The sequence below is a fragment of the Mastacembelus armatus genome, chromosome 17 (assembly GCF_900324485.2).
Source record: "Mastacembelus armatus chromosome 17, fMasArm1.2, whole genome shotgun sequence".
NCBI lineage: Eukaryota > Metazoa > Chordata > Actinopteri > Synbranchiformes > Mastacembelidae > Mastacembelus > Mastacembelus armatus.
The window spans coordinates 2,524,316-2,551,603 of record NC_046649.1 but is presented as its reverse complement, the minus strand read 5'-3'; the positions used below and the strand labels follow the sequence as shown (position 1 = coordinate 2,551,603).

General features: G+C 40.7%; 1 protein-coding gene across 1 annotated transcript; it reads right to left on the bottom strand.

Annotated features, from left to right (window-relative positions):
- Positions 1-1,026: 1,026 nt before the first annotated feature.
- On the bottom strand, positions 1,027-22,813 carry ttpa (tocopherol (alpha) transfer protein). The gene is made up of 5 exons (XM_026314517.2): positions 22,605-22,813; positions 18,822-18,975; positions 18,111-18,304; positions 4,556-4,666; positions 1,027-4,401 (listed from the first exon to the last, which is right to left on the bottom strand). The coding sequence occupies exons 1-5, from the start codon at positions 22,782-22,784 to the stop codon at positions 4,180-4,182; spliced, it is 861 nt and encodes a 286-aa protein (XP_026170302.1). The 5' UTR covers positions 22,785-22,813; the 3' UTR covers positions 1,027-4,179.
- Between the last annotated feature and the right edge of the window lie 4,475 nt (positions 22,814-27,288).

Below are 27,288 nucleotides of genomic sequence, written 5' to 3'. Positions count from 1 at the left end.
AGATGGCCGCCCAAACTGAGCCTGGTTCTGCTGGAGGTTTTTTCTTCTGTTAAAGGGTGTTTTTCCTCTCCACTGTCGCCAAGTGCTGCTCATAAGGGATTTGTTGTTGGGTTTTTATGTAGAGTGTCTTGAGATAAATATTATAATGATTTGGTGCTATACAGATTGAACTGAATTGTAATTAATCACAGCTAGTCAAAAATCTGGAGTCTATTTAGGGTATAAAGGACCATAGGCCCTTTCATGAATTCAGCTACTGACAGAGAGGGTGCAGACAGCAGGGTAACAGAGAGACTACTAACTGTATACAGTGAAAGTCAACTATAACTACAGTTGCTAATACAGAACCCTTTCTTCATATTAAGGCTTTGGGAAAGACAAGTCAGCTATCCAAGTTTAGATAGTCCTCATAAATATAAGACAAACAATTTCATCACTATGGGATTGGTAGATTAATTTAGTGAAGTTTCTGCTGTGCTCCTAATCCCTGGTAGTTTATGATTAAGTGCCTATAACATTTAGTCTGTTCCATCAGCAAGGAGGATTCAGTGGACTAGTTGGGGTTTTGGATAAATGATTAATAACTCAAAAACAACAGATTAACCTGTTTTTTCAGTGGTGAATTCAAAAGTCAATACTACACTATGATTGAATTGCTCAGAGCTGCTTTAAAGGGCCCTGCTGTCAACCTTACATATGATGAGTAATGCTGCAAATGTATTGTATGCAATGAAGGGGTATAAAGGAATGTGGGAGCTCTGAATTAGCCCAGTTGTATTAAAATGAAGAGTATTTGGTGTATCACGTATTTCAGTGTACACCGAAGGAGACTGAGTGTATTAGAAGGAGCAGTGTGAAAAGGAGGACACAGGAAAGTATTTATTAATTTGAATATCTCATCAAGTCAATTGGTCTTACTTCAACAAACAGTAACAACCATGAAATTATTGTTTAACATGCAAACATGTGAAGTATCTCAAATGAACATGAGTTTATGTTATGTGAATTGATCACATTTTTCCCTGGGTCTGCACATGCTCATCACACTGTTCAAAAACTGAACATTTGAGTTGCTTATGTGGAAGGTGGCATAATGTCCCTGAAGTGGAAGTTAGTGGAGAGATGATTTGAAATGCATTACAATTGCAATTGAAGTAAGTCAGGAAGTCTGGAAAAGTATAAACCACAATGTCTGTGAATGGTGCCAAAGTCTAAATGAGTTAGGGTAAATTTCTCTCTGCATACAGTCCACAGCTGCAGTATTCTGTTGAAGAAATGTGTATTTTCACTATCTTCTTAATCAGTAAATGTAATCAGGATGACATTCCCTGATTAATCTAGTGCTGTTTGAAAAAACAGGCTTTTTTTTTGCTGTCCCAGTTTCAGCAGGATTTCGACACAGTCCAGTAATAAATTGACTTGACAATAGCCATGCAGAGGTCATGAGGTTTGCATGGTTTGCAATCTGTGTGACACAAAGACATATGTATCTGTTGAGATCTGTCATGAAAAAGGTTTATACTGCATATCTGTCTTGGTATACACAATATATACTTAAAGTTGAAACATGCTTGTACGTCCACTGTGGAAAGTTCGCAGACATTTGGGTTTTGCAATGATTTATATGAGATAATATTTACTAGACTGAACAGAGCTGATAGAGTTGTTTGCTGATGTGCAAACACTGATCAAAGGTCTGGACAGTGTAAAAGACAGAGGGAAGAAATGTATGATAGAATCCATTTTGTAGAAATGTTACAGAAGGTTCTTTTTGAAATAACTGGCACTAACAATGAACTGAGTATTTTGTGCTTGACCATTTTTCAACTGCTGTCTGATTTTAATCTCTATTTACAACATGATAGCTAATTAGAATCAGTTTAAATGAAATTTGACATCTAAGGCACATGTTTGTATGTACATCGAGCTCTTCCTCCTCCATAGCATATATCTTCTATGGGTCACCATATGACACAACCAACAGCAGTCCCCAGCAGTCTCTCATCTCTATACCAACCAGGCCCAGCCCAGCTTCCTAAAGCAGGCACAACCAGGGCAACAGGCCTGTGGGAGTCACGCATACAACAACTGTACCTATGACAATTCTCTGCTGATATGCAGTTGGAAAAACACCAGTGCTCTGGATGACTCATTCTGCATTTACAGCACTCTACTTGAATCACACAGGGAAATACACAGGAGCCTGCACATGCAGAGACACAATCAACTACACTAACATGCCATTTAGTAACAATGTTCTGAGCCCTTTACTTCATTGACCCATTATACCCGTCTAATTATTTAGAAACAAAAGAAGAATATATGGCTAGATCTTTGCTTCAACCTTTGACAAAATCATTCCAGTTTTGAAAATAAGCCAGACTAGTCTGAATAGTTACAACAAAACAAAATGTGTAACATGAGAATATCATAACTTCATATTTTGTGTTAGCTTTTCCTTTATGTAACTTTAAAGTATCAATAAAAGGGTCATATTTACAAATATATACATTTTCTGTTATTATAAACCTATTCTTGATGTTTCAGCAAGTAATAATCATAAAATATATGAATTAATAATAAATATAATAATATGAAGTAATTATAAATATTGTATACCATCAATTAATAATTTTTACAATAGCTGGGTATGTCGGATATGTGTATAATATTGGTCGCAACATAGCCTAAAATGGAAACAATCACTAGCTACATGTACATATCAGATATTACTGATGAAACCCTTCAATGAAAATATCAATTTTGTCATTAAAACATCATAATTTCACAACATAAATTATATAAAATCATGAAAACATTTAAGTAATCCTTCAAACAGTACAAAATGAAAACCCTGGTTTGCTGGTTGATAAGAATGAAGTGTGGCTGGAGTGATGAGTTAGAGGGAAGGCAGGGTACATGCTCATCGTTTGCAGCACTTGCTGCCTAGGACGACATGAAAACACACTGCTGGAAAAACAAGAGTCCATTAGACCCAGCAGTGTGGACTACGAATTCTCACAGTGGCTCTTAGATTCAGTTCACATAATTTCACAGTTAGATTGGTTGTTTTTTTGAAGCAGGCAACTGGAAAGGCCAAAGCATGTCACTTTTTTCAGCCAATAACCCAATTCTCTGGTTGTTGTCCAGTAGCTTTTAGACAAATCTACTCAGAGCAGACCATCACTGGCGTCGATAGGAGAATAGTTTGTTAATTAAGGTCTAACTGCAAACTACAAAGATCCCTGAAAAAAAGATGTCTTGGTGTGACATGTAACATTCCTAAAAAAGATAATGTAGCTTTGTCTCAAAGTGGATGTGACACAGTAAACTATCCAGTCTCTATGCCCCAGTTGAACTGAACTAACAGCTAGCAGAAAATTGAAGTACATGGATTCAAAGCTTATTAATTACATATAAAGTAGTTAAACATCAGAAATTACACTTATTTTGTTCTGGTTAAGACAAAGATGAGGTGATACCACTTTCTACATACAGGAATACAACTCAAACTTTCTTATTTAGGTGTGTAGTTTGTTTGCCAAACCTGTGATTTAAGAGAAAATGTATGTAAAAATTATTTGTGGTTTTAGGGGCAGTTGATAAAGAAGACACTGTCAATAGTTATAACATGGTTGCTAAACATAAAATAGTTTTCTGTGTACAAGTTAAACAAACAAAGTACATTTAACAGGCTTCAATGGGCACCATTTCCCATCAAGCACAGACATTTGCAGGCTAATCATTGCAGTTTAGCAGAAGAGGTGATGACTGAACAACCTAGGAAAGTTTTTAGAAAGACGAGAGCGAGATTACAACTAGAAAGTGGAAAAAAACTACTTTAGAAAAGTGCTGATGAATTTTACAGAGAAAATCAAGTTACAGTTACCCACAGTGCCATGCCTGTAGTGGCATGGGACCTGTACGTTTTTTTCTGTGCTCACAAAGCTTCCTAATTATTTTTTAAAATTTGTTAAAATCAAGAAGATTTGAATTTGGCTTCCTGTATATGTTCTTCAACCAGGAGATGCAACTTCACCCTTTGGTCAGAAACATTATAACAAGAACAGTCAGCTAACAAGCAACCTGTGGTGCGTCGTTGGTGAAAGATTTAAAAGCAACCTAGTTGGTGTCAGCTCCCTTAACACAGCCAACAAATGTGCCCAGTCAGTACTCTGTTCAATCTCCACTTTCTCTGAGATCATCAGGAGTGACGGCAATATCAGCAGTCGGGTGGGCGGCAATCTGCTGCAGCAGCTTCTCTGATTGAAGCAACTGATTGGTCCAGCCATAACATGCCTCATCGATTCCAGGCCCCTCCCCTCCATATTCTGGAGGTAAAATGGCTGGTGGGAAGATGTTACTTAAAGTGTTGTGGAAATCACTGCCATGCATGTGGATCTACAGACAGGAAAGGGAACTTGGTTTTAAAAGTAGGTTTAAAGGCATTCCCACTCAGTATTTGTATGTAAACCAAAGAATAGGACCAGAGTCTCAGAAGAAAGACAATTATTTGTGCAGGTAATCAGTGTTAAGAGGCAGGCGGGGTGCTAACCCTCTGTTTGATCTTATCTGGCAGAAAGGGACGAATCATGGCAAAGACTGGTCGAAAGAACTTTGGCTCGTTGACCAAGTGGATTCCTCTGACCTTCAGTGGAAAAGAGTCCTGTTGAAGACACACACACATACACATACAATTCTACTTGAGTAAGAAGGGACTGTTATTGGAAACATGCCAACAGTGGACCCACATTTCTGGTTAAATTGAAAAAAACAATATAAAAAGTATATATGATTTTTTCTTTTGAGCTTTTTTTTACAATATGACTGAAAAACATTTTTTTCAAGTTTTTTTAAAAAATGCCAACAGGGGACCTTCAGCCCTGAATGATACCTACCTCACACACAGGCTGCAACTGCTTGTGTAAACACAAAGTGAATTGTTACCAAGTCACTCTACCTGTTTTTCAAAAATTTAACTTTAGAGTTTTAAACATTTAAACACCTTTACACAAATGTGCAAAGGCGATTTTGATTTTTGTATTTAGTCTCATAACTTAATAGTCAGTCAGGAGAAACATATTTAATGTCAGGCTCTGCTGTGAATCATGTTTCCACCACAGTCTGTGTGTGGTATACTGAACTTTTACAGAGAATTCATTTTTAAATGATTCTTTACTATAGCAAAGTCAGAATAAAGACTGAGCTGTGCATCTATACTGGAGTTTAAACTCCAGCTAGCTAACAGGGCACCATTTCATTACCCACCATCTAAGAGAGGACTCCTGTTATGCTGTGCAAGTGAAGATGTGTCTTCTAATTTCATTTAATTTATTATTAAGCTAAATTTAAAATGAACGAGATGAATTGATTCATTGTAAGTGCTGTTTTAAACACTTAAAATCTAAGTTTAAATGTCATATAAAAATTCCCAAAGATCCACAGACTCTCCTATATGTCCCAAATTATAGAAAAACTTTTAAAAAATTCAATAAAAAGTATTGATTGCAACTATTCTACTGTGCACTGTTACGGCCCCAGGCCTTCTTGGTTCTCGCCCCCCCCCCGTACTGTTTTCTTGTGCTCTGTCTGAGTGCGCCACGAAGAGGATGATTGGGATTCCTGAAATACACCTCCGACTGATAGGTGCAGCTGTTCGGGATTGTCATTGGCCGACGGGGTTGCGAAACAGCAGCTGCAAGAAGATCAACCATGGACCGCGCCTCTTCGCCTGATTGGCCCACCGCTTCAGCCTTCCACCAATCAGCGATTCACCCCTCAGCCCATCGCGCATTTAGAGCTCGGAGAGTTCACTGCTCAGGGGGAAACTGTGCCTTTGTCCGTGGTCCGTTTCACCCTTGATGTTGTGACTCTTCCTCAGACTTCTGTGTTAGATTAAATAGGTTTGTACACCGCGTGGCGGTTCTAGTTTGTTACCCCTGTTGTGGGATTGTGTTATCTGTGTTTTTGTAACATTTCTTAGCGCTGTTAATGTTATATAGCAGGCTGGTCTAGTCAACCTCCTAGCTCTCCCTTTGTTACTTTATAAGTTGACTGTATTGGTTTAGACCTGGAGTTTTGGGGTTGTTTCTGTTTTCTTCTTTGGGTCTTTGTTATTTATTGCTGTTAAAATAGTGTTTTACTCCAGTGTCACACCATTTTCCTACTTGTATTTTTTGTAAGAATCGTAGGTTCGTACCCTGTAAATAAATACCTGATTACATTCCCGTGCCTGGAAACGTATGTTACTCCCCAAAACTTCCCCTAGACTATATTGGGTTGTAACATAAGTGGGGGCTCGTCCGGGATCTTAATACTCCTACTTGACCTCCCAAAACCAAAACCCACAGTAGTGTTTCAGGCCATTGGACAGCAGAGGCTGTGTCGGTCTAGTATGGCAACGGATTATGCCGAGTTGTTTTTGGCTTCTCCTACCCTGGAACTACTAGATAAATGTAGAAAGGGGGATCTAGCGCTTATTGCCACAAGACTGGATGTCCCTTTCCCCAAACAAATCGCTAAATGCGACCTGAAATTGTTATTGGTGGAAGCTCTGACCGAGCGGGGTATTCTACTTCCTGCTGTGGTTCCAAAAGTCACTAAGGTAGACCCAAGTGCCAGCACTGTTGTGCCAGGTAAAGAGGCGGGGGTGGAACCCCTAGCCGCTACAGCCAGTGATGGGGACGAAGGTGAGACAGGTAAGACACCATTTACCCTGCCCCGGTTCGATCCCTCATCATTGACTGGTTCCGGGTCTAGGGTAGAGGCGCGGCTGAAGGTCCGCCTCGCCCGCATGCAGGTTGAGGCCCAGGAGAGGGCCCGACAACTACAATTTGACCTGGAAGTAAAGAAGCTGCAGATTGAGGCCGACACGGCTGTGCGAATTAGACAGTTGGAACTTGCGGGCCAGTCCTACGCACGTCCGCATGTAGCCCAGCAGATGGCAGCTCCACAGCATGAAACCCCTGATGCCCCTCGGGTCAGCAGCGCGACACCTACCTTTGATGTAAGTAAGCACATTACTTTGGTTCCAGTGTTTAGAGAAGCTGAAGTAGATGTGTACTTTCAGGTATTTGAGAGACTAGCTATTGCTCTGCACTGGCCTGAAGAGATTTGGGCTGTGCTTATTCAGTGCAAGATGCAGGGAAAAGCCCAAGAGGTTATTTCGGCTCTACCTTTGCCAGACAGCCTGGACTATGGGAAGATAAAAACTGCCATATTACGAGCGTATGAATTGGTACCTGAAGCTTACCGCCAGAAGTTTAGGAAACTGAGGAAGAGTCCACAGCAAACGTATGTAGAATTTTCACGACTGAAAATGAATCTGTTTGAAAAATGGTGTCATTCGTGTAATGCGAACAGTTTTGATTTATTGAAGGAACTGGTGTTGTTGGAGGAGTTTAAACAGTGTCTTCCTGATCGTGTGGTGACTTATCTGAATGAACAGAAAGTGGAAACATTGACTGATGCGGCAGTGCTCTCTGATGAATTTGCCCTAATTCATAAACATACGTTTGAACCTGTTACAAAGGTTCGTTTGCCAAAAATCTCCAAATTGGGCGATATTGGGTTAACGAGCAATGTGCCGGCGGAAAGACAATGCTTTTACTGTCACCAGGTCGGGCATATCATAGCTGACTGCCCTTCCCTTAAAAAGAAACAGGCCACTGCGAGTGGTGATGCGAATAAAAGAGCCCACGCAAAAGGCGTTGGTTTTACTCAGAACACGGTTGTACATGACGGTAAGGACAAGGTTGATCCATGTTTTAAACCGTTTATCTTGGAAGGTTGTATCTCTCTCTCTGAAAACTCAGAGTGCAAACCCATAACCATGTTACGAGACACAGGGGGATCCCAATCTGTTATACTGTCAAGTGTTCTGCCTTTCTCCGCAGACTCCGCCTGTGGTTATAGTGCCATCTTGAGGGGGATTGAACTAGGCTACACCCCCAAACCCATCCACACGATTTATATAAAATCTAAGCTAGTGACGGGTTACTTTCCTATAGCGGTGAGTGATGAACTACCTATAGAGGGAGTAGCTTTGTTATTGGGAAATGACATAGCGGGTGGAAAAGTACTACCATCGTTAGAGGTAGTGGATGTGCCTATAACGCCTGAAATGTATAATGAGTCTGCCCCATTTCCTGTATGTGCCGTTACCAGATCCCAAGCTCGTGCCAATACTGATATTTGCATTGAGGATAGCTTTCTCATGCCTCTATTTGCAGAGACAGGGAAAACCGAGACCGAGTTTCCGGTAGCTCCAAAGCACCCTTGCAAGCTGAAAGTAGCGGCAGAGCCCCCTTCAGGTATGGAGGAGGTGACAACCGCTGTACCTGCCAAACGGCTTAGCGAGTTACAACGGCTGGATCCCACATTATACAAGTGCTTTGAGGGATTGGAAAGGAAGGACAATATGCCTAGGTCAAACTCAGCCCAACCTAACAAACGTGCTCAGTTATATCTGGAAAATGAGGTACTAATGCGAAAATGGTATGCGCCCGGTGGTAAAGATAATGAATGGGGACACGTGACGCAAGTTGTGTTGCCGCAGAGCTTTAGGCAGCAGGTACTGTCATTAGCCCATGAAAGTTGCTGGTCTGGACATTTAGGAATTACAAAGACGTATCATCACATTTTGCAACATTTTTTCTGGCCAGGGTTAAAACAAGATGTAGGTAAATTCTGTCGTAGCTGTCATGTTTGCCAGTTGGCCGGGAAACCCAATCAGGGTATTCCCCGTGCCCCACTCTGTCCAATCCCAGTAGTGACACAACCATTTGGTAAAATTATTATTGATTGTGTAGGTCCTTTACCTAGGACTCGAAATGGAAATCAGTATTTGCTGACTATAATGTGTACCGCTACTAGATATCCGGAGGCCCTACCGTTAAAGCGAATTACGGCCCCCATTGTCGTTAAAGCATTAATGACATACTTTGCAACGTTTGGACTACCGCAGGTAATCCAAACGGACCAAGGAACGAACTTTATGTCAAAAACCTTTCAACAGGTAATGAAAACTCTGGAGGCCCAGCACGTGACCTCTAGTGCTTACCATCCAGAAAGTCAAGGTGCCCTGGAGAGGTGGCACCAGACAGTAAAAAGTATGCTCCGTAAGTATTGTTTGGAGACGGAAAAGGAATGGGATGAGGGTTTACCTTTTGTGCTATTTGCTGCACGTAATGCCAAACAGGAATCATTAGGATTTAGTCCCTATGAGCTAGTGTTTGCACATACTCCGCGCAGTCCGCTGAAGGCTGTCAAAGAGACTATACTGAATGCGAATGTACCAGCATGTAACGTGTTAAGTTACGTGAGCAAATTTAGGGAGCGGTTGCATACTGCAAACCAGCTTGCCAAAGAGACTTTAGAACATACCCAAACTGTCATGAAACGCCACCATGACCAAACCGCAATACACCGACAGTTTACTGTTGGGGATCAGGTTTTGGTATTACTACCGCAAACGGGCTCCTCCCTAAATGCCCGCTTCACTGGTCCATATACGATTGATAATAAACTTAGCGACACGGATTATTTGATTCACACGCCCGATCGCCGTCGGAAAAAGAGAGTTTGCCATGTAAACATGTTAAAGCGATATTTCTCCCGAGGGTCCGCCAATGCTGACATTCCTCAATCAGTTACAGCACATACTAGTGCCGTAGTCATCGTGCACAATGTTGACCCAGATGATCCTGAGGACAGGGAACATGAAACATACCCTACGGTACGTCAAACCGGTAGACTAACAAACTCCGAGGAGTTAAAGAGTTATTCTAAACGATTGACTCATTTGAACCCAGAGCAACAAGCTGACATAAAACAGCTTGTGAAAGATTTCCCTTGTTTGTTTAATGATGTACCCACTCGCACCAACGTCTTAACACATGACATAGATGTTGGAGATGCTAGGCCAATAAAACAGCATCCATACCGGGTAAACCTCGTTAAACGTGCAGTAATGAAATCTGAAACGGATTACTTGTTACGACATGGTTTTGCTATCCCTAGTCACAGCGCGTGGAGTTCACCTTGTTTGGTGGAGGCCAAATCTGACGGTACCCCGCGATTCATCACCGACTTCCGCAAGGTAAATCACATTACTGTCCCTGATTCATATCCACTTCCTCGCATGGAGGATTGCGTGGATAATGTTGGTTCTGCCAGGTTCGTATCTAGACTAGATTTGTTAAAGGGGATACTGGCAAGTCCCGTTAACTGAACGTGCCTCTGAAATAGCTGCCTTTGTTACGCCTGACTGTTTGTTGCAATATACAGTCATGGCGTTCGGCTTGTGTAACGCCCCTGCCACTTTTCAGCGGCTAATGAACATCGTCTTACACGATGTTGAAGAATGTAGTGTTTACTTGGATGACGTTGTTGTGTACACACAAAACTGGCCAGAACATGTGAATGTGTTATGCAAGGTTTTCGAGCGACTCGCACAGGCGTCGTTGACGCTAAACCTTGCCAAGTGTGAATTTGGCCAAGCCACGGTACGTTACCTAGGTAGGGAAGTTGGCCAAGGACAGGTGCGCCCTGTCCTAGAGAAGATTCACGCTATAGTAAATTTTCCTGTGCCCACCACACGGCGAATGCTACGTAGATTTTTAGGAATGGCAGGCTATTACCGTGCTTTCTGTCGAAACTTTGCGACAGTTGCTCAACCCCTAACTAGTCTGCTTAGCCCAAAAGAAAGGTTTGAATGGACCCCTGACTGTCAAAGTGCTTTTGAATGTCTAAAGGCTCTGTTATGTCATTCACCTGTGTTACAATCCCCTGACCACTCTAAACCCTTTAGGCTCGACATTGATGCCAGTGATGTTGGGGCTGGAGCCGTTCTACTCCAGGACGATTTGGAGGGCATTGAACACCCGGTTAGTTACTTTTCTCGAAAGTTTAACAAATACCAAACTCGGTATTCAACTGTTGAGAAAGAAACTTTAGCATTAATATTAGCTCTACAGCATTTTGATGTATATGTTGGATCCAGTCACCTTCCTATCCTGGTTTACACCGACCATAACCCACTCGTGTTCCTCGCCCGAATGTACAACCACAACCAGCGACTAATGCGATGGGCTCTTACAGTCCAAGACTACCATCTAGAAATCCGCCATAAAAAGGGCTCCGAAAATTTACTAGCGGATGCCTTATCTAGATGTGAGTAACAAAAATTTTGTTTGGTATAGACAAAATAATGTTATTCTTGTTGATAAACTTTTGTGCATGAGTTGCATATGGATTGTGCAAAAATTTTAAGGGGAGGGGTGTTACGGCCCCAGGCCTTCTTGGTTCTCGCCCCCCCCCCGTACTGTTTTCTTGTGCTCTGTCTGAGTGCGCCACGAAGAGGATGATTGGGATTCCTGAAATACACCTCCGACTGATAGGTGCAGCTGTTCGGGATTGTCATTGGCCGACGGGGTTGCGAAACAGCAGCTGCAAGAAGATCAACCATGGACCGCGCCTCTTCGCCTGATTGGCCCACCGCTTCAGCCTTCCACCAATCAGCGATTCACCCCTCAGCCCATCGCGCATTTAGAGCTCGGAGAGTTCACTGCTCAGGGGGAAACTGTGCCTTTGTCCGTGGTCAGTTTCACCCTTGATGTTGTGACTCTTCCTCAGACTTCTGTGTTAGATTAAATAGGTTTGTACACCGCGTGGCGGTTCTAGTTTGTTACCCCTGTTGTGGGATTGTGTTATCTGTGTTTTTGTAACATTTCTTAGCGCTGTTAATGTTATATAGCAGGCTGGTCTAGTCAACCTCCTAGCTCTCCCTTTGTTACTTTATAAGTTGACTGTATTGGTTTAGACCTGGAGTTTTGGGGTTGTTTCTGTTTTCTTCTTTGGGTCTTTGTTATTTATTGCTGTTAAAATAGTGTTTTACTCCAGTGTCACACCATTTTCCTACTTGTATTTTTTGTAAGAATCGTAGGTTCGTACCCTGTAAATAAATACCTGATTACATTCCCGTGCCTGGAAACGTATGTTACTCCCCAAAACTTCCCCTAGACTATATTGGGTTGTAACAGCACCCTTGCTGGAATGTGAACATCACTTCATGCTATCTAACAGCGCACCATGTCATTACACTCCATCTAAAAGTGGACTTCTGTCACACTGCAATCAATGAAAATGTGCATATTAATGAAATGTATTTTGTAAATTATTATTAATTTGAATTTAGAATAGAACAATAAGTGAACTGTTAACCCTCCATCTTATCTAGAGTCACTGCCATCCTCTTGTGTTAGAATGATTTTTAGAACTAGACATTTATTGTTATACTTACAGTTACTGTTCTTAGCCTAATTTTATAATGTCAATATCCAATATCCGAATGGATGCTGTGGCCTTATTTACTTTAGAAGGTTTAAACATGGTATATTAAAACGATCATATCATTTATTGTTGGAGTTTGTTGCATTATTTAAATCTTTTAAAACACAAATACAACAACATCAATATATATTATTAGACTGATCACTTTAGATTACCATTTTTTGTTTTTACATTTCTGTAATTGATCCATTGTGGAGTGTGAATTTTGTGCTAATATTTAGTGACATTTACACACTGTGATTGAGCCGAAAACTTATAAATTAAGCTATTACAATCTAATTAATTATTTATTTTATTACACATGTGCCAAGAATGAAAAAGTTTAAGGACACCTAAGCACAAAGCTTGAGGTTGACTTTTTGCTAATACACTGGCTGGATTGTAAAACGACAAAGGTTGAAATGGTGCAGCTCTCATCTCTAGGAATTTGGCCGAGTTTCTTAGCCGACCTAAAGCCTGACAATCCAGGGTGGGGACCGGGATGCAGAGACTCAGTCTAAAACGCTTCTCTGCAGTTTCCTTAGAGCCGCCACCTTCAAACCACATAGAGACTGTGTCTGCCCCTCGAACATATAAATCAAACAAATCAGAAGTTAACAGAAGACGAGTTATTCATAAAAACTTAATAAAAATTAAGACCACTCCTCTTATTGAACAGAAAAACAGAACTGTCAAATGTGGATTATTAAATATTAGGTCCCTTTCTTCTAAATCTTTGTTAGTAAATGATTTGATAACTGATCACCAAATTGACCTACTTTATCTTACTGAAACCTGGTTACAGCAGGATGAATATGTCAGTCTGAATGAATCAACCCCCCTCAGTCATAAAAATTATCATGTTCCTCGAAGCACAGGTCGAGGTGGAGGAGTAGCTGCAATCTTCCACTCAAACTTATTATTAAACTTTCATCCTCAGAACAGTTATAACTCATTTGAGAGCCTCACTCTTAGTCTCTCACATACAAACTGGAAAACACAAAAACCAGTTCTACTTGTCATTTTGTACCGTCCACCTGTCCCTTACTCAGAGTTTTTAACTGAATTCCCTGACTTCCTGTCTGATTTAGTGCTTAGATCAGATAAAGTCATTATAGTGGGAGATTTTAACATTCATGTAGATGTTGAAAATAACAGCCTCAGCATTGCATTTAATTCTATATTAGATTCAATTGGTTTCATTCAAAACGTTAATAAACCCACCCACTGTTTTAATCACACCCTTGATCTTGTTCTGACCTATGGCATCGAAATTGAACATCTAATAATTTTTCCCCCAAATCCTGTTTTGTCAGATCATTCTTTAATAACTTTCGAATATAAAATGATGGATCATGCAGCGTCTGGAAGAAAATTCCACTACAGCAGATGTTTATCTGACAACGCTGTTAATAAATTTAAGAAAATTATTCCATCTTTATTTGCATCTATGCCAAGTATAAACATAGTGGAGGGCAGCTGCTTCAATCCCACTCCCTACCAAATTGATCATGTTGTTGACAGCGCTGTAACCTCACTGCGTGAAACGCTTGATTCTGTAGCCCCTCTGAAAAAGAAGTTAGTGATTCAGAGAAGACTAGCCCCATGGTATAATTTACATGTTCGTACCTTAAAGCAGGCATCACGAAGGCTGGAAAGGAAGTGGCGTTCCACAGACTTAGAGGAAATTTTTCTAGCCTGGAAAAACAGTCTACTAACATATAAAAAAGCTCTCTGTAAAGCCAGAACTGCATACTATTCATCACTAATAGAGGAAAATAAGAACAATCCCAGGTTTCTTTTCAGCACTGTAGCCAGGCTGACAAAAAGTCACAGCTCCGTTGAGCCCAGTGTTCCCTTAGCTCTCAGCAGTGATGAATTTATGAGTTTCTTTACAAATAAAATCACAACTATTAGAGATAAAATTCAGCAGATGCTTCCTATACCTGCAATAAATGAATCTTTTACTACAGTAGCTCTTGAATCATCTGTAGGACCTCAGTTATGTTTAGACTGCTTCTCTCCTATAGATCTCTCTGAATTTACATCAGTAGTTGCTTCATCGAAATCATCAACGTGTCTCTTGGACCCCATCCCGACTAGACTGCTTAAAGGCACCCTGCCATTAATGAACTCATCTTTATTGGACTTGGTAAATTTATCTCTAGTATCAGGCTACGTACCACAGGCCTTTAAGACTGCAGTAATCAAACCTTTACTCAAAAAGCCTAGTCTTGATCCAGGAGTCTTGGCTAATTATAGACCAATATCCAACCTGCCATTTATTTCTAAAATCCTAGAAAAAGCTGTTGCTAAGCAGCTATCAGACCACTTACACAGGAATGAACTATTTGAAGATTTTCAATCAGGATTTAGAGCACATCATAGTACAGAAACAGCACTGTTGAAAGTTACCAACGATCTTCTCTTAGCCTCAGATAATGGACTTGTTTCGATACTTGTCCTCCTAGACCTTAGTGCAGCATTCGACACCATTGACCACAACATCTTATTACAGAGACTGGAGCATGTGATTGGTATCAGAGGAACAGCGTTAAAGTGGTTCCAATCCTATTTATCGGACAGATTCCAGTTTGTTCATGTCCATGATGAACCTTCCACACGAACAAAAGTTAGTTATGGAGTTCCACAAGGTTCTGTGCTAGGACCGATTCTGTTCACCCTGTACATGCTTCCTTTAGGATATATCATTAGGAAGCACTCTATTAATTACCACTGCTATGCGGATGACACTCAGTTATATCTATCTATTAAACCTGTTAACACAAACCAGTTAACCAGACTTCAAGCCTGTCTAACTGACATAAAGGCCTGGATGACCAGTAACTTTTTACTTTTAAACTCGGAGAAAACAGAAGTCATTATATTTGGGCCTAAAAATCTCAGAAATAACTTTTCTAAAATTATAGCTACTCTAGATGGCATAGCCCTGGCCTCCAGCACTACTGTAAAAAACCTTGGAGTTATTTTTGACCAGGACATGTCCTTTAACTCACACATAAAACAAATTTCTAGAACTGCATTCTTTCACCTGGGCAACATTTCCAAAATTAGGAACATCCTGTCTCAAAATGATGCAGAAAAACTAGTCCATGCATTTGTTTCCTCAAGGCTAGATTACTGTAACTCATTACTATCTGGATGTCCTAATATCTTAATAAAAAGCCTCCAATTAATCCAGAATGCCGCAGCCAGAGTCCTGACAGGAACTAGCAAGAGAGATCATATTTCTCCTATATTGGCTTCTCTTCATTGGCTCCCTGTAAAATATAGAATAGAATTTAAAATCCTTCTTCTCACATACAAATCCCTTCATAATCAAGCTCCTTCATACCTTAAAGACCTCATAGTACCATATTATCCCAATAGACCACTTCGCTCTCAGAGTGCAGGCCTACTTGTGGTTCCCAGAGTTCTCAAAAGCAGAATGGGAGGCAGAGCCTTTAGCTATCAAGCTCCTCTCCTGTGGAACCAGCTCTCAGCCTGGGTTCAGGAGGCAGACACTCTCTGTACTTTTAAGGCTAGACTTAAAACCTTCCTCTTTGACAAAGCATATAGTTAGGGCTGGCTTCAGGCAACCCTGAACCATCCCTTAGTTAGTTATGCTGCTATAGGCCTAGACTGCCCGAGGACCATCGGTGCACTGAGCTCCCCTACCCTAACCCCCCCCTCTTCTCTCCCACCTCATGTATATTCCACCATTGAATGTTACTAACCTTGTGCTCTCTCTCTCCCCTAGTTTGTGCTCTCTCCCTCCCTCTCTCTCTCTCTCTCTCTCTGTACCTTCTGCAGGTGTCCCTGGTCCTGGAGCTGTTTATCGCTGATGTGCAGTTACTGGCCCCACCAACTTGCAGTGTCTATTTGTTGTTTATTGTTGCTGTTCTTTTCTCTCTGCTCTATCCACTCACCCCAACCGGTCGAGGCAGATGGCCGCCCAAACTGAGCCCGGTTCTGCTGGAGGTTTTTTTCTTCCGTTAAAGGGAGTTTTTTCCTCTGCACTGTCGCCAAGTGCTTGCTCATAAGGGAATTGTTGGGTTTTTAGTTTTAGTTTTTGTAAAGTGCCTTGAGATGATCTGTATTGTGATTTGGCGCTATACAAATAAATAAATTGAAATAAATTGATTGAAATTAGTATCAGTCAGTACTGAAAACTGCTGCAGTGCACTGTCTTCTGTTAACCCTTAGTAGTCTACCGTCATCTGTGAAAAGTCCAGAATTAAGCTGTGAAATCCAAGATTTTGGAAAATGCAGCATTTATAGTTTAAGCAGCAGATCCTGATTTCACCAAAACTTTAAGCAATAAAATGTAAAACTATTTGAAACTTTGCTAAGTTCTAAGCCTTGTATGTATGTTAAATATGTGAAATATGATGGTGATGTTACTGATGTTCATTGGGCTTCTGCTGTCTTCTCATGTTTAAACAGTCAAATGCGATTATCATTCCATAATATCTATCTGGGGATGTGTCATTATTTCTCAGCAAACAGGGGACTCTTATCATTCAATACAGTCCTACAATGGACATTCTTGTCACAAAACTTTATCCACCATTTACATAAAATGTTCCACAATTAAGTTTTGTATTATCAATATGTGTAAAAAAAAAAACAAGTCCTAAATGTCCTAATGAACACTGACTTTATATTATTTACTGACTTTTTTATTTATTATTAATTTAGTGACTATTTACTTTTATTGACTTTGGAAGTTGTAAACATGGTTTGTTTAAACAAGTTTTGTTGATGGTTGGATTTTGTCATATTCTTGAAATATTTAAAACACAAATATAATATTACTAACAATTTTTTATTATAATCACTTTAGATGATCATTTTTGTTAATACCTCAGTTTCTGTAATTGATCTATCTGCCTCCCTGAGGCAGCAGGGCCACTGCGGTGGTGGAGTGTTAACACTCGCACACTTACAGGTCCCCTCTTGACAAAAATGAAAATATTTCAGCAGAGCACTTTAGATATGACTTTAGTATGATTTAAAGTATGTGCAAGACCTAAAATTGTCCCATGCTGGCACCAGGGTCCCCACTTTGCAGGTGTGTAACTGCACCATTGTCCACTCTTAAATAGGAATGCCAACACACACATACACACACACGTTTGTTTTCAGTCCTTGTGTGGACTTACAATTTCACAATTCCTGGAGACTTAACCTAAAGCTAACCTTACCCTAACGTTAAACCAAGTCATTACTCTAATCTTGTGAATTTCACATGGTGGGGACCTGCACACACACAAAGGTGTAAACATATAGTCCATGAAACTTGGAACAGCTAATAATAGTTTTATGAGATCCATCACTTGTTACTGCCTGAATAGTCACCAGACGTTGCTATGTGATGACATGTTAATTTGCATATTTTTTAGTTGGTGAGGCTCACTTAAAACTAAGTCATGCATGTTGCTGACTGATGACTACTTGACTGAATGTGCTGTAGCCTGCCCCCACATGCAACCACAGTTACTGCAGGAGTCAATCTGCCTAAAAAGCTGTAACATTTGTTGGTATTTGCTTTTTTAAAAAACGTTGCTAAATGAATTTTAAAAGTCTAATCAAAATCTAGTGAGAAAATCACTTAGGTCCCACAGTGCTATGGTGTAACACTGGTGAAATGTAGCTAGTTATCCAAGTTTTCACTTGTTGTTGGGTGTCATCTGCATGTTACTGTGGAAGAAGACCCATCAGTAGAACATGTATTCACAGTGAATTCCACATAATCAGCAGTATGATCTTAGGCCTACCGAAAGCACAGAGGATATCTTTCTGGCGAGCGTAGGGGTAATCTGCAAAGCATGGCCTAAACTCCACCCCTGCAGGTCAAATATGGCCTTCAGACCACTCCTCTGAGTCTCTGTCTCCATGACGATGATCTCTGATGTCATAAGGCTAACTCTGAACACCTGGAAGGCTGACCAGTCTTTGGGGCTCCACTGCCCTGCAGACAGACAGACAGATAGACACGTTACTATAACTCACAAGGACTGCAGTCAGTGTTTGCCCAGCAATAGCCAACAGTTTCTATATTAACTTTTAATCAAATGACTGCAACTGTGCTAAAGACTTAGCACACTGCAATCACTGCAAGCAGTCAAAGAAATTATATAAAACAGATGGTAGTAAAAAAGACAAAACAATACACACTAATGAGAACTAAAGGTATGCAAACAATGAACAGTGTCATGTGAGATAAATGTGAAGATAAATGCATTCATCTCACCATTATCTCTAAATGAAAGAAAGACTTTCTGTATGATCACTGATATTGTCAAAAAATGGCCAATATTTCCCAAATATTAACAGGGACATGTACATTTATGGGCATGGCTATAAGTAATGCAAAAAATTGTTTTATTCAGTATTAAATGCTGTTGTTGAGGAGAAAATCCATATCAGTGATTTTAATGGTTGCCTGTTATCAGCGACCTTTCAGGCACACAAACATTTATACTGACCTATCCTGTAGATGAGCACCCTGCTGCCAGTGTGGTCCCGCTGTGGGAGAACAGTGTGGTACGATGCATTGAGGAGGCCAAGCACCGAGGAGGGAGACAGACAGCTGCTGATCTCAGGACTCTCCCTCCGCCACCGCTGATAATTCAGTAAGAGCTGCACAGGACACACAACATGTTCAGGGACATTTTAGGAATGTTTGTAAATTTATTAAAAAGAAAAAACTAAATTATCACATTTACATAAGTATTCAGGCCCTTTGCAACCACATGAAACACGTCACATGAAACACATGAAAATTAGCTCAAGTACTTCCGCTTTCTCTTGATCTTTGCTGAGATGTTTCTACACCTTGACTGGAGTCCACATGTGGTAAATCAAATTGACTGGACATGATTTGGAAAGACACCCACCTCTCTATAGAAGGCCTCACAGCTGGTAATGTATTTCAGAGCAAAAACCAAGCCATGAGGTCAAAGGAACTGCCTGCAGAGCTCAGAGACAGGATTGTTGACAGGCACAGAGCTGGGGAAGGCTACAATAAAAAAAAACCTGCTGCACTGAAGCTTCCCAGGAGCACAGTGGCCTCAATAACACTCAGATGGAAGAAGTTTGGCATAACCAGGACTCTTCCAAGAGCTGGTCGCCCTGCCAAACTGAGCAATCATAGGAGAAGGGCCTTAGTAAGAGAGTGGACCAAGAACCTGATGGTCACTTTGATTGAGCTCCAGAGATCCTGTGTGGAGACGGGACGAAGTTTCAGAAGGATAACCATCAAAACACATTAAAGCTGCTTGAAGTTTGCAAAGAAGCATCTGAAGGACTATCAGACTGTGAGGAACAAGATTCTGATTAAACTGTTTGGCCTCAATTCTAAACTTTATGTCTGGAGGAAACCAGACACTTCTCGTCAGCTGCCCAGTACCATCCCAATACCATTTCAGCAACAGGGACTGACAGACTGGTTAGGGTTGAAGGAAAGCTGAATGGAACAAAGTACAGAGATATTGTCAACCTGTTCCTCAGCACTCAGGACCTCAGACTGGGCCGAAGGTCCACCTTCCAACATGACAATGACCCTAAGCACAGAGCCAAGACAACACAGAGGTGGCTTCAGGACAACTCTGAATGTCCTAGACTGGGTCAGCCAGAGCCCTGACTTAAACTCTGTCGAACATCTCTGGAGAGACCTGAAAATGGCGTCCACTGACGGTCCCCATCCAACCTGACCGAACTTGAGAGGATTTGCAAAGAAGAATGGCAGAAAATCCCCCAGTCCAGGTGTGCAAAGCTTGTTGCGTCATACCCAAAAAGACTCAAGGCTGTAATTGCTGCCAAAAGTGTTTCAACTAAGTCCTGGGTACAGAATACTTATGCAAATGTTTTTCCTTTTTAATATGTTAACAAACATTCCTAAAATTCTGTTTTCATTTTGTCATTACGTGGCACTGAGTGTAGATTAATGAAAAAATGTGTCATGAGTCCCTGTTTGGGACTTCCTGCCGGGGACCTTTATTGTTTAGAGACTTCCTTTCACCTGTGCACTGGTCTCCGGCAGCTTCACGTTTGCAATTTGTGGTCATTAGTTCCACCTGTGGTTTATTGTTTATCCCTTTCAACTGGATTTAATCACCTTTTGTGTTTTCCCTATTTATACCTCCCTCTTTCCTTTGTTCTCTGGCGAAGCAGTGGTTGACATGAGTTACAGTTATTGTTGATGTTTGTTAGGAAGTGAGTTTTTTTATAACGACCGTCCTACCTGGTCTTCCCTCAGTTTACCGTCTCACCCGGTTCCCTTAGTTGTATGATTGTTTGCCCTGGAGGAATAAAACCTTTTGTGGTCTGCATTTGGGTCCTACTGCCTCTTGTTCTCTCCATACTTCCACTCTGACACCACCGCAGCTCATGACAAAATGAATTTAAACAATTGTATCAGGCTGAAACATAACAAAACTGAAAAAAGTGAAGGGGGTCTGAATACTTTCTGAATGCAGTTTACATACTGCTGTAAAAACAAATTCAATGAACCATTGGTAGTTTTGTTGTTTGTCTCTTTGGGTATGTGTGACAGAGGTCCAGTGCCTTGACCTACTTGGCTGAGCTCCAACTGCTTTTTAAATGAAGATAATGATTCAGTCTTTCTGTTAAGCTCAGAGATCCCAAGTGACAATTCTTCAAGTAATCACTCATTTAACACTGACAACTACCAAATAAAAACTACACTAATTTTACAGTTAATCTTTAGGAATGCTGTAGTAATAATACTGTAACAATACTGAAAAAGTCACTGTCAATTCAGCACTGTGTACACAGGACCCTGGACACCCTTATAGGAATATAGTACTGTATGTTACTACTATAAACATCCCCTGCTTGACTCTTTTCAGAGACTAATTTGTGAAGTAACTCAACCAACTACCGGCCAATTAGGCCAAACGTTCCCTTGTGTTTGTCTGAGCTGGGTGGTTTTATATGACTCCACACACAATCTGCTTTTGGTTCATATTAGTCAGTGTCAAAGCAGATGAGAGTGCACGGAGGCAGCAAACAAGCATATAATTAAATGCAGTATTTGTCTTCACCTAAACAAGAGTTTTAAGTATATTGGTTCAATTCGTCAATCTGTGCTGCTTGATCACAAATCAGTCAAGAATAGTTAAAAAAAGTCATCAACGGATGAGATTTAAAAAAATGTATGTGTTAGCAGCTAAAGCTCTTAACCAAACACATTAGATCATGTTACCCTGTAGTATCAGTGGCCACCCTGTGTTTACGAGCAACAATGGACTTTTTGTGCAGCAAGGAATTCCATTATATAGAGCTTTTACTGAACATTATGTTCGAGAAATCTTATCTTTAAAATAATCAACATGGGATTCAGAGTATATTAAGAGGTTCACTGTCTTTGCAATCAAACCAGGAAAGTACAGTAAGTACTGTACTTTTTGTTCACATATTCAGTAGTAGTACAATTTAAATTTAGCCCAATTTCAAGTAATCAGTAAGGGGTCATCTATCACTTTGGTTAAAATGGTATGTTAACTACAATTTTCTGTAAAGATGGGTTATATGTAAGATGTAAGATATTAATAAAAAGAACAGCCATAATCTGGCCAGCAAAGCCATTAGTCCATTACCTCTTCCACTTATCTTGTACAGGACAGAGGGGGCTGGAGCCAGTCCCAGCTGATACTGGGTGAGAGGCCAGATCAGCTGTCTATCACAGGGCTGAGACATAGACGCAGGTTCACACCTATGGGTTATAAAGTCAATAACTAACCTAACCTGCATGTGTTTGGACTGTGGAAAGAGAAGACCCACGCAGAACATGTAAACTTAACAGAAGGACCCCATTGAGCTTCCAGGGTCCAACCTAGAACCTTCTTGGTGTTAGGCGATGGTGATAACCACTGTACACCTCTGCAAAACACAATCTCATTATTTAGCCCCAAAGAAAACTACTCGTTTTTTTAACTTAACCTAAACTTTTCATTAGAGCCTGCTGAAAGAGGACTCCCAACTTGTAACACTTTTCTTATCAAATGTAGTGTCCAGGCCCCAGCAGGTACTCCCTGTGCCAGCACAGTGATTCTAACCAAGTGCATCCATCCAAATCAACTTCCATACCTTCAACTGCTCCATGCCGCTCTGTGAGGACAATCTGACACCATGCAAAAAAGTAGGCTACTTCTTCTGTCACTACAAAGAGACTTTTATATCTCAAATACAAACTCAATTCTTGTGTGCTTTCAGTTTGTTGCAGTGATTAGCTTTTCCTGGTTCACCTTTAGAGACAGGTCCACGTCGAAGTCTCTTGCCCGCAGGAACTTGATGAGAAAGCCGTCGGAGAACGTCCCGACAGCGGACAGCTCGGTGGCCTTTAGCGCTCTTTGTCTTAGGCTGTTCACGTAGGACCCGAGCTGCTCCGAGTCGTCCGGGAGCTCACTGAGCTCAAGCCCGTTCATGTTGCCCTCAAGTCCGGTTTCATGTCAGTGCAGCCTTCGGGCTGCTGCTGTTGGAGGGAGGGGGAGGGACGCTTCATTGTAAGGAACCCAGTGCCTTTTCCACTGCTGCTGTAGGAGTAGGGTGGCCGTGCAAGTACATTAATATTAGTAATAGTATTAATAATAAAAAATAAAGTCAACTGATTCATAATGACATATTATTACTGGTTAAGACAAGCGTTTTGGTTCACAGGGACAGTCACAAACGACTCATTAGTCCATGAAGTCATCCACTTTAGCTCCAGCATTCTAAATCATTCAGTCGTCGTAAATATTATACATTATTCTGAAAATGAGTGGTGTTTGGGTTTTTATGTTTGGGTTTTTATCTCGTTAATCCTTTTGTACTTAAGTAAAAGATCTGATCTCCTTTTTCTTCCACTGATAGTTACAATGCTACAGTGACTATAGATCCAAGCCCCACAACCAGCGACCTTCTGCTCACATACAGCTTTTCTGACCCTCTGATGCCAACTAAAGACAAGTGGCTACTAACTCCCTCTGTGGGTCAAAGCAACTACAGTGGCCCATCTGTAAAATGCTTTTTCTAACAATAAAGAATTCCTTTAGGGTCACTTGCTATTATACTAAAAATATTCACCTATTGCAGTATTCACTAATATACTCTCTCACAGAAAGTACTCCAGCATCTCCCCCTGATGGTCACTAGCAAGTACTACGGCCTGGTCCAACCAAGCATGTCACATGTTTATTTGTGGGCAATACTAAACTGTATAAGAGCCCATTGTAAATGGTCAGAATATAATAATCTAATTGGTATAGGATTAAGTTTTCATTATTAACAAGATTATAATTATGTATTTCAGTAGTCATTAATGAATGTACGATTTAAAACTATCAATAACATGAATACTGTACCTGCCCAGTGTAAATGCAATTCTTGTCATAAATCCAGCCTTGTTAAACCTACTGCTTTTGTTGTGTGTTGATCCAACTCTGTACTGAGACTGTAGTTTGCTGGGTTGTATATAGTTACTGTTTTATATACGCCCATATACACAAATGTTTTCATTTCACTGACCTAAAGTAATAATCCTTAAAGCTGCTTTCCTGTTAAACACATTTTGTTACTGTTTCTGACTGGTTATTCTGCCATAGCCATTAAATACATGCACACTCATTAGACACCTCTCTGTGTAGACTCTTATCTCTGTGCAGTCTGCATTGTCGGTGTCCATCATTCCCACACTGAATTCAGAAGCTGCATACATACACAAGGCTTTCACAGGAGAATATTAATGCAGCTGCTCAGAATGCATTGCCTGTGCCAGTGACCACTAGACAGGTTATTTCTACTATAATGCTGGTCACTTGTGTTATGAAAATGTTTTTAACATTACCACCAGTAACTACTGTCAATGTCCTGGCTTCCTGCTTGAGACTTTTCATTTTTGATTATTTCCTGTGTTTTAGTTCTGTTTAGCCTTATGGTCACATTACTCTGATTGCTTTCATCTGTGTTGTTCTTTGTTGCCTGGTTTCTCCTCCCCTTTGTTTCTGTGTGTGTGTATGTGTGTGTATGTCTTCTCCTAGGCAACTAGGTGATGAGCCATAGCTGATGTTCATGAGGCATCAGGTAGATCGGGCATTTAAGGCAGCTCTTTAGTTCGCCTGTTTGCCAAATGGTGCTGCTTCTATACTGTGTGCTTGGATAGAAACAGCAGTCTTACCATGCTCTCAGTGATCTTCTGTATTCTTGAAGTCCTGGTCTTCCATGTTCCCTGGATTCCTGTCTCCCAGCTCCCACTACCCTCCTGTTCATCCATGTGTCCCGGATTCTTATCTTGCCAGCTTATACCACTCACCTGCTTTTCTGTGAGTTCTGGATTCCTCTCTCCTCGTTCAAATTATTCACCTGCCTCCTGGATCCTTATCTGTGTGTTCCCAGCAACATGTGGAAAAACTCACTCCCTTCCTGACTTCTTCCCAGATCCTTATTGCCTTAAGTTTACTAAATACCTTAGTTTTAGTTCTCTTCTTTTGTTGTCAATAAAGCTCTGACTCAAAAATCTGGACTACAGCTGTATCCAGATCAACAAGGGTTTCAATTTTGTGGATTACAACTTTAAAGTAGATTTTATTATAATTATTTTTAACCATTAATATAAGCTCTACTCTTCTTCTTCTTTTCCTTTCAGCTGCTCCCTTCAGGGGTCGCCACACCAGTGGAGACACCTGTCTGAATACAGCATTTTCAATGGGAAATGTAAATCAAACTATACTTCCTGAATTTGTTCAAGGAGGAGGTTCCTGCATGTAAGGAAACTGACAGACACAAACAGGGGTTGGTGAACCAGGTACCTGTGTAGCATCACGCTTCTATAGTACATACAACACCCACAGCACAGTCACTGGTTACACAATGCTTCCAATCAATATGGTGATCAATATATAATGTATTATATAACCAACAGCTCTGGGTCACATTTTAGTGGGGTCAGAACATGGATCAATGCTCTCCCTGTGTGGTGATCAGAGACTTTTGATCCATGTCAAGGTTGTGTTTGATCCTCACTCATGTTCCATACTGACTGACTTCCATACTTTGGTCCAGTGACATCAGTTCATCAGGTATTTTGTCCACATCAATGAAACTGAAAAACTTTAGAAAGAGGCAAGTGTGTATGTAAAAAGATAATACAACTGTATTAACAGTATGGCTTTATTTTTAAAATAATTATGTCCTCTGAGAGGCTCTGTGCTCCAGGCCCAGGCATCCAGTGAAGGCTGGGGGATGACGACTGGTGTGCATTCAGCAGAACAGGTCGGTGGTGTTTCAAACAGATCAGAGAACACCCAACAGCATCACAGGGCAGGCATCATCAAACTCTAGATGTTTTTAAAGATCAGACTTTTGAAAGTCATACTCCTTTACTGGAGTATTTGCAACGTCACCAGGGACTGGATCATCCTGGACATGCACAGTGGACAGAATTGCCTCGAGCCACTGTGCTGGGGACGAAAGATATAGATACAAGGATATGGCTATTTACACATGAACTCAAGTTAATAATAGAAAACACTGCTGTTAACACAGGACCCATGGACAGGTCTTTGGAATGGAAGGGGTTCAAGTGATTTAATATAAATGATGTATAGCATACTGTATAACTTATGTATCTAGCATATTTGTTCAGGTAAGAGAGTTAACTAATTGGACAAACCTCACAGAAAAAAGTCTGAGTTTAGGTTAAGAATATAAAAATGTTGCATGAGTGTGCCAGTGTGCCCAGCTGTGTTATGAAACAACCGGTACACTGAACTATTGAAAGACTTATGTTTAAACATTTCTAAGACACTCTGAAAGAACCTCTGTTTGGTCAGTCAGTTTTCAGTGTTCTGCCCCCTGTGATTCTGGCGCATTTTGGGCAGTCCTGAAAAACCTGACCAAACACCCAGCATAGCCCTGTGCTGATGGATTTCATTTGACTGACATCTGGAAAAAGGGGGAGTCGCCTGTTTGTCACAGTCTTGAAACATCTTTACATGGAGGTGGGGTGTTCATGTGTAACTGGGTGGAACTGTGAGGCATCTACAAAATGGTTAACAAAAAGGTATGTTTTGCTCTAGGATCAGCACAGCATGGTCTAAATGAATCAATCCTTTTTGTATAGATACAATGGATTCTGTCTTCGAATGGTACATTTACTTAAAAAAAAGCATTGTTAAATAAAAGTTACTGTATGGAAATGTGGAGTGTACTTAGCATACATACTGCTTAGGAATTAGCAGGCAAAGGTCCTGACAATGTCCTGAGGTTAAACCTTATTGCATCTCATCTCATCACTGTCGATTGTGTTGCTTAGAACATAGTAATTGCTTTACAATAGTTATTTTAAAAGGAACGCATCTCAACTTGAAACATGAAAACCTGAGAAAGTAGAAAATAAAATTTCTGAGGAAATGGACTGAATTCAGAAGCAGGAAGCTAAACTGTTCAGTTTGGATTGAATAAATATGTCTGCCACATGGAAATTTGAGACATGAACATTGAACGCAACCTGCTCCATTTCAAAACTTGTACATAAATGTCCTGATCTGCTGCTTTATCCAATTCAAATTAAACCTATGACTTAATGAAAGTGTGTAAAAAGTGAAGGGCTGTGAATTTTTTCTATTATCCAATAGGATAATATCAGAGGCTATTGCTAAGGCCCAGCAGCGGGAGAAAAACATTCCCCGAGTTATGAGCCCTGAGAGCTTCCCCAGCTCTTCCTCACAGTATAAGACCCACCGTGACCGTGATCACAAAGGAAATGGCAAATCCCGGCCCAAAGAGAAGACCTGTAGGAAAGCCAGCATTGAACCTTCCCACTGTATTACACTGTATCTTTTAATCAAAAACCCATTGCATCCATAAGCAAGGTGGTGGGTGTGTTTGAGAATAAAACCCTGATCTCCAGTGGTGTAGCAAAAAGAAAAGCACAAAACTCAGAAACGTATC